This window comes from Oryzias latipes, chromosome 21 (assembly GCF_002234675.1).
Source record: "Oryzias latipes chromosome 21, ASM223467v1".
Lineage (NCBI taxonomy): Eukaryota > Metazoa > Chordata > Actinopteri > Beloniformes > Adrianichthyidae > Oryzias > Oryzias latipes.
Genome location: NC_019879.2, coordinates 29,221,271 through 29,233,454, shown reverse-complemented (window position 1 = coordinate 29,233,454; position 12,184 = coordinate 29,221,271). Strand labels below are relative to the sequence as shown.

At 39.3% G+C, this 12,184-nt stretch overlaps 1 protein-coding gene across 3 annotated transcripts in view; it reads right to left on the bottom strand.

The window, feature by feature from the left end:
• Nucleotides 1–12,184, bottom strand: part of lrp1b (LDL receptor related protein 1B) — a 351,436-nt gene that overhangs the window by 83,122 nt on the left and 256,130 nt on the right. For all 3 annotated transcript variants that reach the window (XM_023950578.1, XM_023950576.1, XM_023950577.1), the window contains exons 37-41: nt 11,974–12,100; nt 11,686–11,837; nt 10,416–10,540; nt 9,872–10,243; nt 3,098–3,287 (exon numbers count right to left, since the gene is read on the bottom strand). In XM_023950578.1, coding sequence (XP_023806346.1) covers nt 3,098–3,287; nt 9,872–10,243; nt 10,416–10,540; nt 11,686–11,837; nt 11,974–12,100 — 966 coding nt within the window. The remainder of the gene's footprint in view (nt 1–3,097; nt 3,288–9,871; nt 10,244–10,415; nt 10,541–11,685; nt 11,838–11,973; nt 12,101–12,184) is intronic.

Sequence of the window (12,184 nt, the reverse complement as noted above, 5' to 3'; positions counted from 1 at the left end):
AAAACATGACAATGCAGACGGCATTCAAGGGTTAATATCTGGGTCTATTCAGTTGAACATCAAAGGTTTCTGAGTTGATGATACCAACAGAAAGATTGAATTTTCATTCCAACTCAGTCCACAAACAATGCCTTTAATTAGGAAAAAGACCAATAAATCAATAGTTTTAAAATTAAACAAAGACAGAAGTGTCAGTATTGGAACTGAAGTACACTAATGTGTACCTGTGGGCTAGACTCTGCAATTGGTCAGGCTAAGCTTCTTCTTGATGAGCTCGCCACAGAAATCTTTCAGCGGCACCAGGAGAAACCCGTCTGCTAGTTCCAGATGTCTAGATTTCTCAGCATTAGTTATTGATGCATCTTTTGTTGTATTTTTAGTCAGCATGTCATGACCCGGTCCTCTGATCTTTCACCAGCTGCATTTCCATTGACTATGAAATTGTGGCGAATTTGCTCTTTTTAATTAGCCTAATAAAAAACACGAACATTTTGAAAAAAATTGCATTTATTGTATATATAGTTTTTTGTGCTTGGAGGATGTGGCTTTTGAGGCAAACTGACAAAATTCACAGAACAGCAATGGAAACACTTTTTCAAATTAAATGAGTCACACGACCACAGGTAGCCAGTTTGTAGGTAGCGATGGCGATGCGCTTCTTGGTAGAAACTGGCTGCCTCGGGCATTGCACAGCCCATCACACAGCTCATCAAAAGTAGAGTGTGTCATGTGGAATTGTTGGATCCACAGCTCCTCTGTAAAATCACCAACCACCATTGCCCAAAATGGCTTCATCCGTAGCCCCTCCCACATGCAAGGAGCTCACCGCTCCATGGCCTGAATCAGACGCCAACGTCTCCTTTGATAGATGATGATGAGCGCTAGTGCTGTGGCAGAAATTTGAAGGTATCTGCTGTCAATCAAAGTATTATTCATATCCGTCGCCATGTTTTTGAATGACGTATCGCGTGAGTTGGTTTGAGTTAATTACATCATTATGATTTAATGGAAACAGTGTCATTGAAAAAATGTGTTTCTTTGACATTTCTAGAGTTTCAATCAAGTTTTTCGCTTATGTATCAGGGATATGCAGCTGTTTCTTCCCATCTTTTATTAGTATTCAAATTCCAACTTTTTTGCTTTTTCCATGTTCGATGTCTGCTTTTTTAAGTCAACCAGTTTGTGCATCTCCCTGTTTCTTCTCAGTTGGTTAAAAAAAGGGGCTATTTGGAATTTCTGCTTGACTGATTCCTGACAACAGCTGCATAAAAAAAACCTAACCAAGCAACCTTCAACACAGATATTAGTGACAGTAAACTCTGAAAAGCTCAATGACTTCCAGAATTATGCTTTTTAAATGTTCATCCTTTCTTGACACATTTGACTGTTAGCGTAAGTAACAAGCAATGAAAGAGCAGGTAAAAATCAGAGTCAGATGAATACCTTTTGAAGTACATGATGCATAAAAATAACCAACGCTCGGCTGATTCCAAAGGTTTGGGTGTCCACCACTTTTACTGAAATGGAACCAACGAAACTGTGTGACGGTGGATCTATTAAATACATGACAGAGCAGCAGTGCATTTACCATACATAACCAAGTCCAACACGAAGGACCAGACAGAGTGGTGCAGAGCTCACAACCACCTGAGTGCAAAGCAATTTACAGCATTATCTGCACTGCTTCTGCTGTGAAGTTAGGTAGAAGAGGTATAATGGTATGGGGGCAGTCTACTGAAATGACACTCCAGCACACCACACCATAAGAACCCTTGAAATTTCCCATAAAAAGCCTGAGAAGGCCCTAAAATCCATGACGTCTATCTTTCAGTAAAGAATAAAATGAAATAAAATAAAAAGATTTTTTACACAACAAACTATTTCTTACTGGCAAAGATTTTAAGCCTTTTTAAATAACACTCAAAATATATTACCAGGTTTAAAGTTCATTTAGGTTCTCAGCTACCCTTTTCAAGCTTTTCTCATAATCAGCACCGTTTTGTTTCATTAAGAATTAGGATCTAGAAATAAGGAAATCAATACTAAAAGGATTTGTTGCTCCAAGCTATTAAAAAAAAAGAAAAACTTGATTTAAGACAAAAAAATTCTTAAATTGCTCGATTTAAAAAATGTTCATAAGAGTACTAAATGCTTTTTTTGTTATTGCTGAACTTTTATTCATCTTCTAAAGTAATAATAAGCACTGTAGTTTTTAATTTAATCTTATTTTAAACTTCAGTAAATGTTGACAAGTAAGACTGGCATTAAATATCATTATTTTGGAAACTAAAATGTAGATTTATGTTTTAAGAACAAATGCTAGTTTTAGATTTTATGAGGATTTATTAAGAGGGAATTTTTACTTTGTTCCCTTTTGTTCTAAAATAAGTCTTTTCCACTTATTACACAAGTTTATTGTCACTGTAATCAAAAGAAACCACAATTAGGTACATAAAAAACTCAAAAAATACATACCATTTAATTAGAACTTGAAAAAAAAACGTATGGTTGGGCTGTGAAACATTTAGTTTGAAATAATTTGATATAACACTTAGCTTTTTTAGCTTATTTTTCCTTTTTTGAATGCTTAGGTAGAATTCTTTGTTACTAGATTTGGATATCTAAAAGAGTTTTTGTTGACTAAAGATTAATTGTTGCATTGACAGATAATAATAATAATAATAATAATAATAATGGTTATACATTGTAAGCGCTTTGAGCGTCTGGATAGGCGCAGACAAATCCAATCCATCGTCAAAATAATGTTACTGAGTGATTTTCTTCCTAAGATTAGTGTTTTTTTAATATTTCATATTTTCATATTCCATATTTTTAGACTACCTCTTTTAGCAGAATAGATACTTCAATGCGTGACTGCAAAATCCTTCTTCAAGACATTTTTTGCAGTACTTTAAATTTCTATGAGGTACTTGTCCCTCAACTTTACGTTCTTTTTTTTTTTGTTTCTTTTACCTAGACTAACTTTGATCTTGGTACTTTTGGAAAAAGTGAGTCATAATTTTGAGTCAGAGTAAAACATGCACATTTCAGATACGTGTGGTATTGTTTAAACAGGTCAAAGTGGAGCTATACTGACCTTTGGCACTCATCTAGAGCCAGGTTATGGGGGTGGTCGTCCTCTGACAGCGTGACCACAGCCTGCCGCGGAAAGGCGTTGACCCGCTTCAGGTCCACACTCTGCCTGGTGATGGTGGATGTGGTGGAGCTGGTCCAGAACAAAGTGTCCCAAGCATGGTGGTAGGCCAGGCCCTCCACTGAGCCCACATCTAAGGTAACAGACAACTTTCATCAGTCATGTCATGACTCGTGCAACAGCTACATTCCTACTTTCACTTTTTAGGGAGTAACACCAACCACCAATGTGACCCTGTTTTCATTTTTCCAGTTTTATTCATATTCTTGGTTGTGTTTCAGAGGTAGAGTGTTTAACCTCTGAAAAGATTGCAGGTTCAGTTCCCGCCTTGCTTGCACATGTGGAGGGGTTTAAAGCACATAACGGACTACAGAAGCAGCACCAGCACCATCAGTGCTGCAGACAGCCTGCCCGACGACCTCAATGCATTCCACACCCGCTTTGAGACGTCCACCCCCCACACAGAGGGACCAATACACTCTGCACACCCCTAACCCACACCCCCACCAGCCCTCTCATCAGCCCAGGTAAACAAAGCCCTGAGGGGGATTAACCCCTGCAAGGCGGCAGGACCGGACAACATTCCTGGACCTGAAATCATGCGCCATGTGAAGACAAAACTGTATCTTATTCCCATAATTCCTTGTCTCCAACTGGCTCAAACTGCATTGAATACAGGCTTTAGCGCAGTTTGTATGATATAAATTCTCTCAAGCATCAAATGGTTTGCAAAAAGCACGTTACCTCAAATATGTAACTGAATTCTACCTAAAATAAAAGTATATTTTTAGTATTTTCGAAAAAGTAAAAATAAAAAAAGTGGTTCTTTTAAAAATCCTTTTCTATTTCTATTCATCTGCTTCTGCCGCTGTAATTTGGGACCTCTGAACCCAAAAGATTGGTAGGTGGTTCTGCCTAAACCGTATTGGCTTTCTGTGCAACAGATGGCCGGCCCCAGTTGGACTGGGCTTGTGTTTCCTGATGATTGACAGGGAAATTACTTTATCCCTCACTTCAGTGGACAGACACCTATTTATGGATGCAAGAGTCACTCAGGAACTGAATGTGTTTTTATCGCAAACCAATTTCCTAAACACGGAGTTAGATAAGGTCTCTGCAGACTCCCGTGTTATTGCATGAATGTGAGTGACAGGGAAGGCAGACAATAATCACACACAGATACTTATTCCATATTCAAGTTCACTGGCTGCACCTCTTTTATTGGCCGCAATTTAAAAACCAGGACAGACTAGATTAAGGTGATAGGTTTATCTGGTTAAATTAGTCACTATGTACTAAAAAATACGATCTATGGTGCTCTGCACATACTGTCAGCCAAATAATTAGAAGATTAAAAAACAAGGACACACTGAAGAGCTGAAACAAAATTGTTGATGCCAGTTTAAGAGGAAAAAGTTTGACTGCATGTAAATCTTTTCAGGATAGAGACTTCTACTGCTCATGAGATGAGATGTTTTCCATTTATGTTCAGTATTTGTGTTCTTTTTAACAGAAGCAAATGAAAACTACATTTTCCACAGGTACAGCCATTAGCAATGTTTACATTGAACGTGTGGCTGGTGTTTGATAATTTGCGTCTAACTTTGTTTCTTAAATATGTATAAACCATACTCTAAAAGACTTTCAACTCTGCCAGAGTCAGTCGACAACTAATTAATAGTTTACAATAAAAGCCGTCTGGCAGCTCAGAGTTTCTCACAAATTGTTGGCAAAGGCAGGGGAGTAATTAATGGGGGACGCAGAGTTTAATTAGTGAAATATGGATGATTAACATCTTCACCTTTCCTCAATGACGAATTCCAGGAAGAAGAAAAAAACAACAACTTAAAAACAGAAAAAATAAAAAGAGATATTGCAGAGTGAGATGCTGCCCTGAGGTGGTGATATTATCTAGTAGATGCACTGCTTTAAATTAACATAAATGCAATTGTTAAGAGCCCGAGATATTCAGAGCAACGCAGCCCAGCTGCATACAGATGATCTGAATGCAGTTTTTATATTCTAATGAGACCAATTGTAAGAAAAAAACAGTAAACTATGACTGTTTTTAGATATTGAACAGCGCTGCCCTTAAGTAAAGTCGTGTATACAAAAAAAGTAGACTATGAATGATCAGAATTCACATGGTACTTCCAATTTATGACACAGATTAAAGTCACAATCTCTGGATAAATCTGAACATAAACAGATCAGAAAGTTTATTCTTCACGAGTTTGATCAAAAGCTGAGAATCATTCAGCTTCAGAGGCTTTTTAGCTGTTAGTAGACTGCAGAGGGGCCTCCTGTCTACGCCTGTAGACGAACAGGATGGAGGAAGATTTTACTTCACAATTCACACATTTAATCCATTTTCCTGTTTTCTTCTAGTGCACAAATCAGCTGTTCACTACTGTTCATAGTTTGAAGTATATACCTGAACACATTATCTTCTGACGCAAACATTAGGGAAATTTGCCAGAACCTGCAGAATTCCTTTTTTCTTGTTTATTGTCTTTTTACAGATGAAACATGTGTTATAGACTCAGTGAATTAGACTTCTGTCTTGTTGAGTGTTTGGACCACTTTCATCTTCCATTTCACAAGCATTAAGGCGTGAAGGACACTTGCGCTCCTGACAGATGGTTCTTGATAAGAACTGCTCATTTCTAGAAGATAAATAAATAAGCAGAAACCTCCCTCAGCAGGAGTGTGGAACATAGTTTGAAGGGTGGGGGGAGCGTGGATCAGAGGCACCCTGACAGTCTCCTGGTGTGAGGAGGAGGTGGGAAGATGCTGAGCTCTGCTCTCTGTGGAAACTTCACAGGCTAGCTGTGCAGAACAAAGACTTCTTCTGTTCGTCCGCCTTAAGTTCTAGCTTATTAAGAGAGGCATGGCTGAGCTTTGGTGAGTTCAAAAGATGGATGAGTTCTTGGTCATTTTCTGGCGGTCAGTCAGCAGGAATAACAAGGAACTATCAGTAGTCCTTAAAATAAGTTAAAACATAAACAAACATATTGGCAGGGAAGCCCTCACTCCTGAATAGTTGTGATTGTTTTAACCTGAAGAGCAAAACCTAACAAAATGAGCTAAAAGACCACCTCCTCTCAAGCATTCAGTCGAAGCAGCTTCCTGTCAGGAACAGAAGCTGCAGTCTTGGGTCACTGTGTGTTTTTATCTGGCTTCAGTGCCACTGTGCATGTGAATGATGTTGGTGGAGTCACCTCTCTGTAAGGTCACTGCAGTTCAGCCAAAGTTAGATAAAGTTTGCCCTCAAACACTTTAAGTTTTACCTTTAATCATGGGGGAAGTCAGTCTGTTTCTCTACTTAGGCTACGTTCACACCGCAGGCTGAGACGACCCAATTCTGATTTCTTTGCCCCTATGCCACCTGTATCTGATCTTTTCATGACAGTCTGAACGACACAGATCCGATCTTTTCAAATGCGACCCAGGCCACTTGGGTATGTGGTCCTGAATCCGATACTTATCCGATCTTTTGAAATGCGACCGCCGTCTGAACGGCCAGGTCCCATGTATCCGACCCGTACGTCATGGATACACTACAAACGTCATCATTCCGCGTTGAAGTAGGCAGGAACGAGAACATAAACATCAACCATGGCGGACGATGCTGCTGAGACCAGTCAGTGGAAGGGAAGCGAGGTCACCGATTGGATTCATATTTGGGGGGACAGCTCTATTCAGGCCAAACTCCAGGGCTCTCATCGCAACCGGGAGAAATGGCCGAGCGTGGTGTTGAACCTTTCCCGCAATTACTTTTTTCCCTTTCCGACCGTGGTCAAAAGCGCGGGGAAGACCTTCTCAAGGGACCGAAGGCGGATCCTCCTTCGGGGTTCACTTCCCCGTTCAGAACCTCAGATTCTCCAGAGGGGGATAATAAAGAGTCAATAGCAGTTCTGCTGGGGGGAGCCTTCTTTTATTATCATTCTCCTTCCTCCGTAACACACAAACATGAATGCGTGCCCCCACTGCCCCTCTCACTCCCTGCTGCGCTGCACGCCCTATCTCCTCTCTCTTACACACACACGCGTGGCCCCAGCACATACACATACACATCCCCATTCCACAACAGTGGGTGCAGACGATCCTGGCTCCAATGCCTTCTTAAAATGAGAAGATTGTAATTGTGCTGGCTCCTTTGTGAAAATGAATTTAATAATGCAAAAAGAGCTCCGCTGTTGACAACACTGTTGTTGACATCCGTTGTTAACGTTAGCTACTTCAACAAACAACGAGTGATGTTGTTCACCGTTGAGTACTCTTCTGCGCATGCGGGTCACTTGTGGGTCATTTCACGGTCACACAGGAGATCACAAAAGTTCACATGTAATTGAAAATTTGAACCCTTGCAAAAATAATCGAAATTTTTCAAAAAAGCGGACTTGAGCATTAAGCCCTGCAGTGTGAACATAGCCTTATATTTGTATCTTTAAACCAAAAGGTTGTCTTCGTATTGCAAAAATGATCTGACAATGGCATAAATGATCTAAATACAGCAAGTTTTAGGGGTGTCAGATTCCAGGCCCCCGAGGCCTCCTCCAGAAATTCTGCCTCATCTGCTTCCAATTACCTAAATCAGGTGTGTTTAGCCATTAAGGAGCTTCAATGGGAGGTTAGTTGGAAAACGTGTAGGACACCGGCCCTGGAGTTTGACACCAGTTAGAGAGACCAAACCAAAAAGTGTAGTTCTAGAGCAGTGGTCCCCAACCTTTGTGGGTCACGGACTGGTTATTTAATATTTGAAACAATATTTTCAGCCTCCCTTTTTTAGCATTAGGTTCATTTCAATTTAATTTTATTTATATAGCCTAATATTACAACAATAGTCATCTCGATGGGCTTCATACCATTCATAGCTGTATACTAAAAATGAAATCATAAAGGACATGAAGTCATAGAATTCAATAGGTAATGGCAAAACTAAACTAAACAGACTAAACTAAACTGGCCATCCCTGCCCTTAGGCCCTCCTTCTGGGTACGGAAGAAATTCTAAAAAACAAACTGATTCTAGAAAAAAAGGAGAAACCTCAGGAGTATTCACATGAAGGACGGACAGGCGATGAACCAGAACTCTTAGAGAATAATTAGCTTATCTAACTCTACATCCACATGTTTGAATAGTCCAGCAGATGATCCAGGAAGTTGGGGGACAGCTGGGGGTGGGAGACGAGACAGAGGTAGGATCCACAGCCAAGTGTAGGTTACCCTTAACTCTTGAGGGAAAACTTTCAAAGTGCCTGTTATGATAAATATGATAAAGATATATTCCCTTTCAGTTACCCTTAACTGCCAAAGCAGAAGATAACAAAAACCCATGCCAACTTTAGCTTTGTCCAACTTTTGAAGTGTAGCGAATCAAATAAATAAAATAACTGCTACAAAAACCAGTATTTTCAAACTGTAACATTAAACATTACACTTCATTAGAAGCGTCCGTGTAACATCAGAGAGACAGTTCACAATTTTCTTGCAGAGCGGTTCTGGTGTGTCGGAACAACTTCTGCAAAAATCTATATTTTGAGTTAAGATTTCTGGTTTTGTCTGTTAAATTCAGCTTTTGAAGACATTTCCTCTTATATTTCCTTATTGTCTACTTTCTACTCAAAAACACTTTCATATCTTTTTCCCCCGAACTTAAGGGTTTCAATTTAACGACTTACTCTTGACACACATCAAGAGTAAGTCATAGACAAGTGTGCTAAAGATATTTAGGGAGTTTTCTTCAGAATCTAATAAAAAATACAATGGAAATAATGTAAGGTTGATATGTTTTTTTTTCTCTAAAGCCTAGTCCCAAGTGAGCCACGGGGCGGTATTGGTCTGGGTGGTTTTGGTCAGCAGCGCAGGTGTTGGGGAGCATCAACATAAATACCATGTTCACATTAGTATTCTCTCATTAATGAATGCAGCGTCACTTTAGTCTCACCTATTCCTCTCTATATTCTGTTGTTTGTATAGATGCAGCATTGTAACACCCCCCCCCCCCCCCAATGTTTTTGAAAACACTTTTGTCACAGTTTTCATTGAAAATACCCAAAGAGGCCTGCAGGGTGCTCTTGATACTTTTTTTTTTTTGTATTTCTATGAGCTTTGTGAGATCCAACATCGTGAACCATTATGGGACAGCAACTGTCTTGAATGCTCCTGTTGTGGAAAATGCTCCTGGCCAAGACTAAAAATGCCCTGAAGAGTCTTAAGATTGTTGTGCAGAAACAATTGAATTTTCCTGCACACATTAAAGGCTGCTGTCCTTTTTGTTTTCCAGATGTCTTTGTCCTATCTATTACTGTTGATCTGTTTTAAGCATGCCCAATGAGAAGTTGTGCAACATGGGTAGCAGACAATTGATTTCTCAGTCAATTCTACTTTTAAAGGGAAAGATTATTCTCAACCTTTATATTTCTTGCAAAAAAATGTCCCAGATGTGATGAAGAAGACACGGATATGCAATTTTAAAGACAAATTAAACCACAAGCTTTAGGATTTTCTTTTTTTTATGTAGTCAAATTAGTCCTTGCAAGGACTATTATAAAACATGACTTGAAAAATATGTATGAGCGTTATTGTTGCCTCAGTTTGCCTAAAGCTTGGACTTGTAATCAAATGTACTTTAATTTTTGCACACCAGAATAAATATTAAAAGTATAAGTATACTATTATTTTATACCTTTTTAAAAAAAGGAAATGCACTTACTTTCAGCAATAATGGATCTTCCTGTCCAGTCGTCATTGATGACCTGGATGTTTCCAAAGTGGACGTCACTAAAAAAGATGCGGTTTGTCCCAGCCGTGTTTTGACCAAAGTCGAAAGTTAGAGCTATGATATTCCTGAAAAAAGCAGGGTTTTCAAGAGGCTGGACGGGGGCGTTGAGGTCACTTTCATCTGAAAGGTGGATGCTTTTCAGTATAGTCCTTTCCGAGTAAAGTAGATAACCTTCATAGCGTTCACAGGCGAAACCGTCGTCTGCCAAGCGGCCGTGGGCGCAGGAACAAGTCCGGCGGCCGCTGCCCAGGTGAAAGCACAGCTGCTGGCAGCCACCATTACTCCTGGCACAAGGGTTGGTGCCTACAAATAACAGCACATGCCTCATTAAAAGCACTTTCTGCTTGGAGCCTTAATGTTTAATTTGTACTGGACCAATAAAAATCTAACAAATGCATGACTAAAATGAGTTTTCAGACTCTAGAGCTGTATGATGGGAATGATTGTGATTTAAAAACTCACAATGGACACTTACCTTTTTCTCTACCCCTGTTGAAGACAGTTACATCCTTTAAATTAACCCCAAGGCCACTCCTTATTGTTACAATGTCACTGGTGTCCCTCTTTAGTCCACGACGGATCGAACCGTTGGAATGAGCCCTGAAAGCATTCATTGGAAAAACCTAAGTTAAAGCTCAGGAAAAAAAAAAAGGTTTGCTGTTTTGGGTTTAATCAAAGCAAAGTCCAAACAGCAAACTAAGACACTCGTCATCCTGTCGTTCAGACACAAGTGAAGCTTTCAAAGGTAAAAACTCATTAAATCATATTTTTACAGTCAAAGAAAAGCAGAAACAATTCAGAAAAGTTTGAGCAAAAATCTTTCTCTTTTATCTTTAAACACAAATTGTAGCTATTTCCTAATTTTGTAATGGTTATTATTATACACTGAACAAAAATATAAACGCAACACTTTTGTTATTGCTCCCATTTTTTATGGTATGAACTCAAAGATGTGAACATTTTCCACATACACAAAATAACCAGTTCTCTGAAATATTGTTCACAAATCTGTCTAAATCTGTGATAGTGAGCACTTCTCCTTTGCCAAGACAATCCATCCCATCTCACAGGTGTGCCATATCAAGATGCTGATTAGACATCATGATTATTGCACAGGTGTGCCTTAGACTGGCCACAACAAAAGGCCACTCTGAAATCTTCAGTTTTGTTTTATTGAGGGGGTCAGGGGACCCAGACAACCAGTCAGTATCTGGTGTGACCACCATTTGCCTCATGAAGTGCAACACATCTCCTTCGCATAGAGTTGATCAGGTTGTCTATTGTGGCCTGTGGAATGTTGGTCCACACTTCTTCAAGGGCTGTGCGAAGTTGCTGGATATTGGCAGTCTAAGGCACACCTGTGCAATAATCATGCTGTCTAATCATCATCTTGATATGGCACACCTGCGAGGTGGGATGGATTGTCTTGGCAAAGGAGAAGTGCTCACTATCACAGATTTAGACAGATTTGTGAACAATATTTCAGAGAACTGGTTATTTTGTGTATGTGGAAAATGTTTCACATCTTTGAGTTCCTACCATAAAAATTGGGAGCAATAACAAAAGTGTTGCGTTTATATTTTTGTTCAGTGTATATATATATATATATATATATATATATATATATATATATATATATATATATATATATATATATATATTTTTTTTTTTTGAGGTTTATGTATATTTTTTTGCAGGTTTGCACACCAATGCATATGTGTGCATTAGAGAGAGTAATAAATTACCTGTCAGACCAGTAGATAAAAGGGCCAAACACAGCAACCGAGAAGAGGTCCACATTGGATGCTGACAGTACAATCTCCCGGCTTTCCCCCGTTTCAAGGTTGATCCTTTCGATCTTATCGGTGCGGGCGTCACACCAATATAATGTATTCTCCTGCAAGGAAATTTCAAAATGCACATCAAATCCATACATTTTAAGGATGGTCATTTTTCAGTCAGAAAAGAAAGAAAACAACATGAGGGACTACAAGAGGACCTTAATAAAAAAGCTCATCCCTGTGAAGTCGCACCTCATAATCGATGGAAATTCCATTAGGCCACATGATGCCAGAGTTAACCAACGTAACTTGGTCTGAACCATCCAAGCGTGAGCGGCCAATGCAGGGGTTCTTCCCCCACTCAGTCCAAAAGAGATACCTGACAGTCATAAAAAAGGCTTTAGACATTCAACTTTTAAACACATGCTTTTCCAGGACAATCCAATGGTTGTGTATTCTTTTT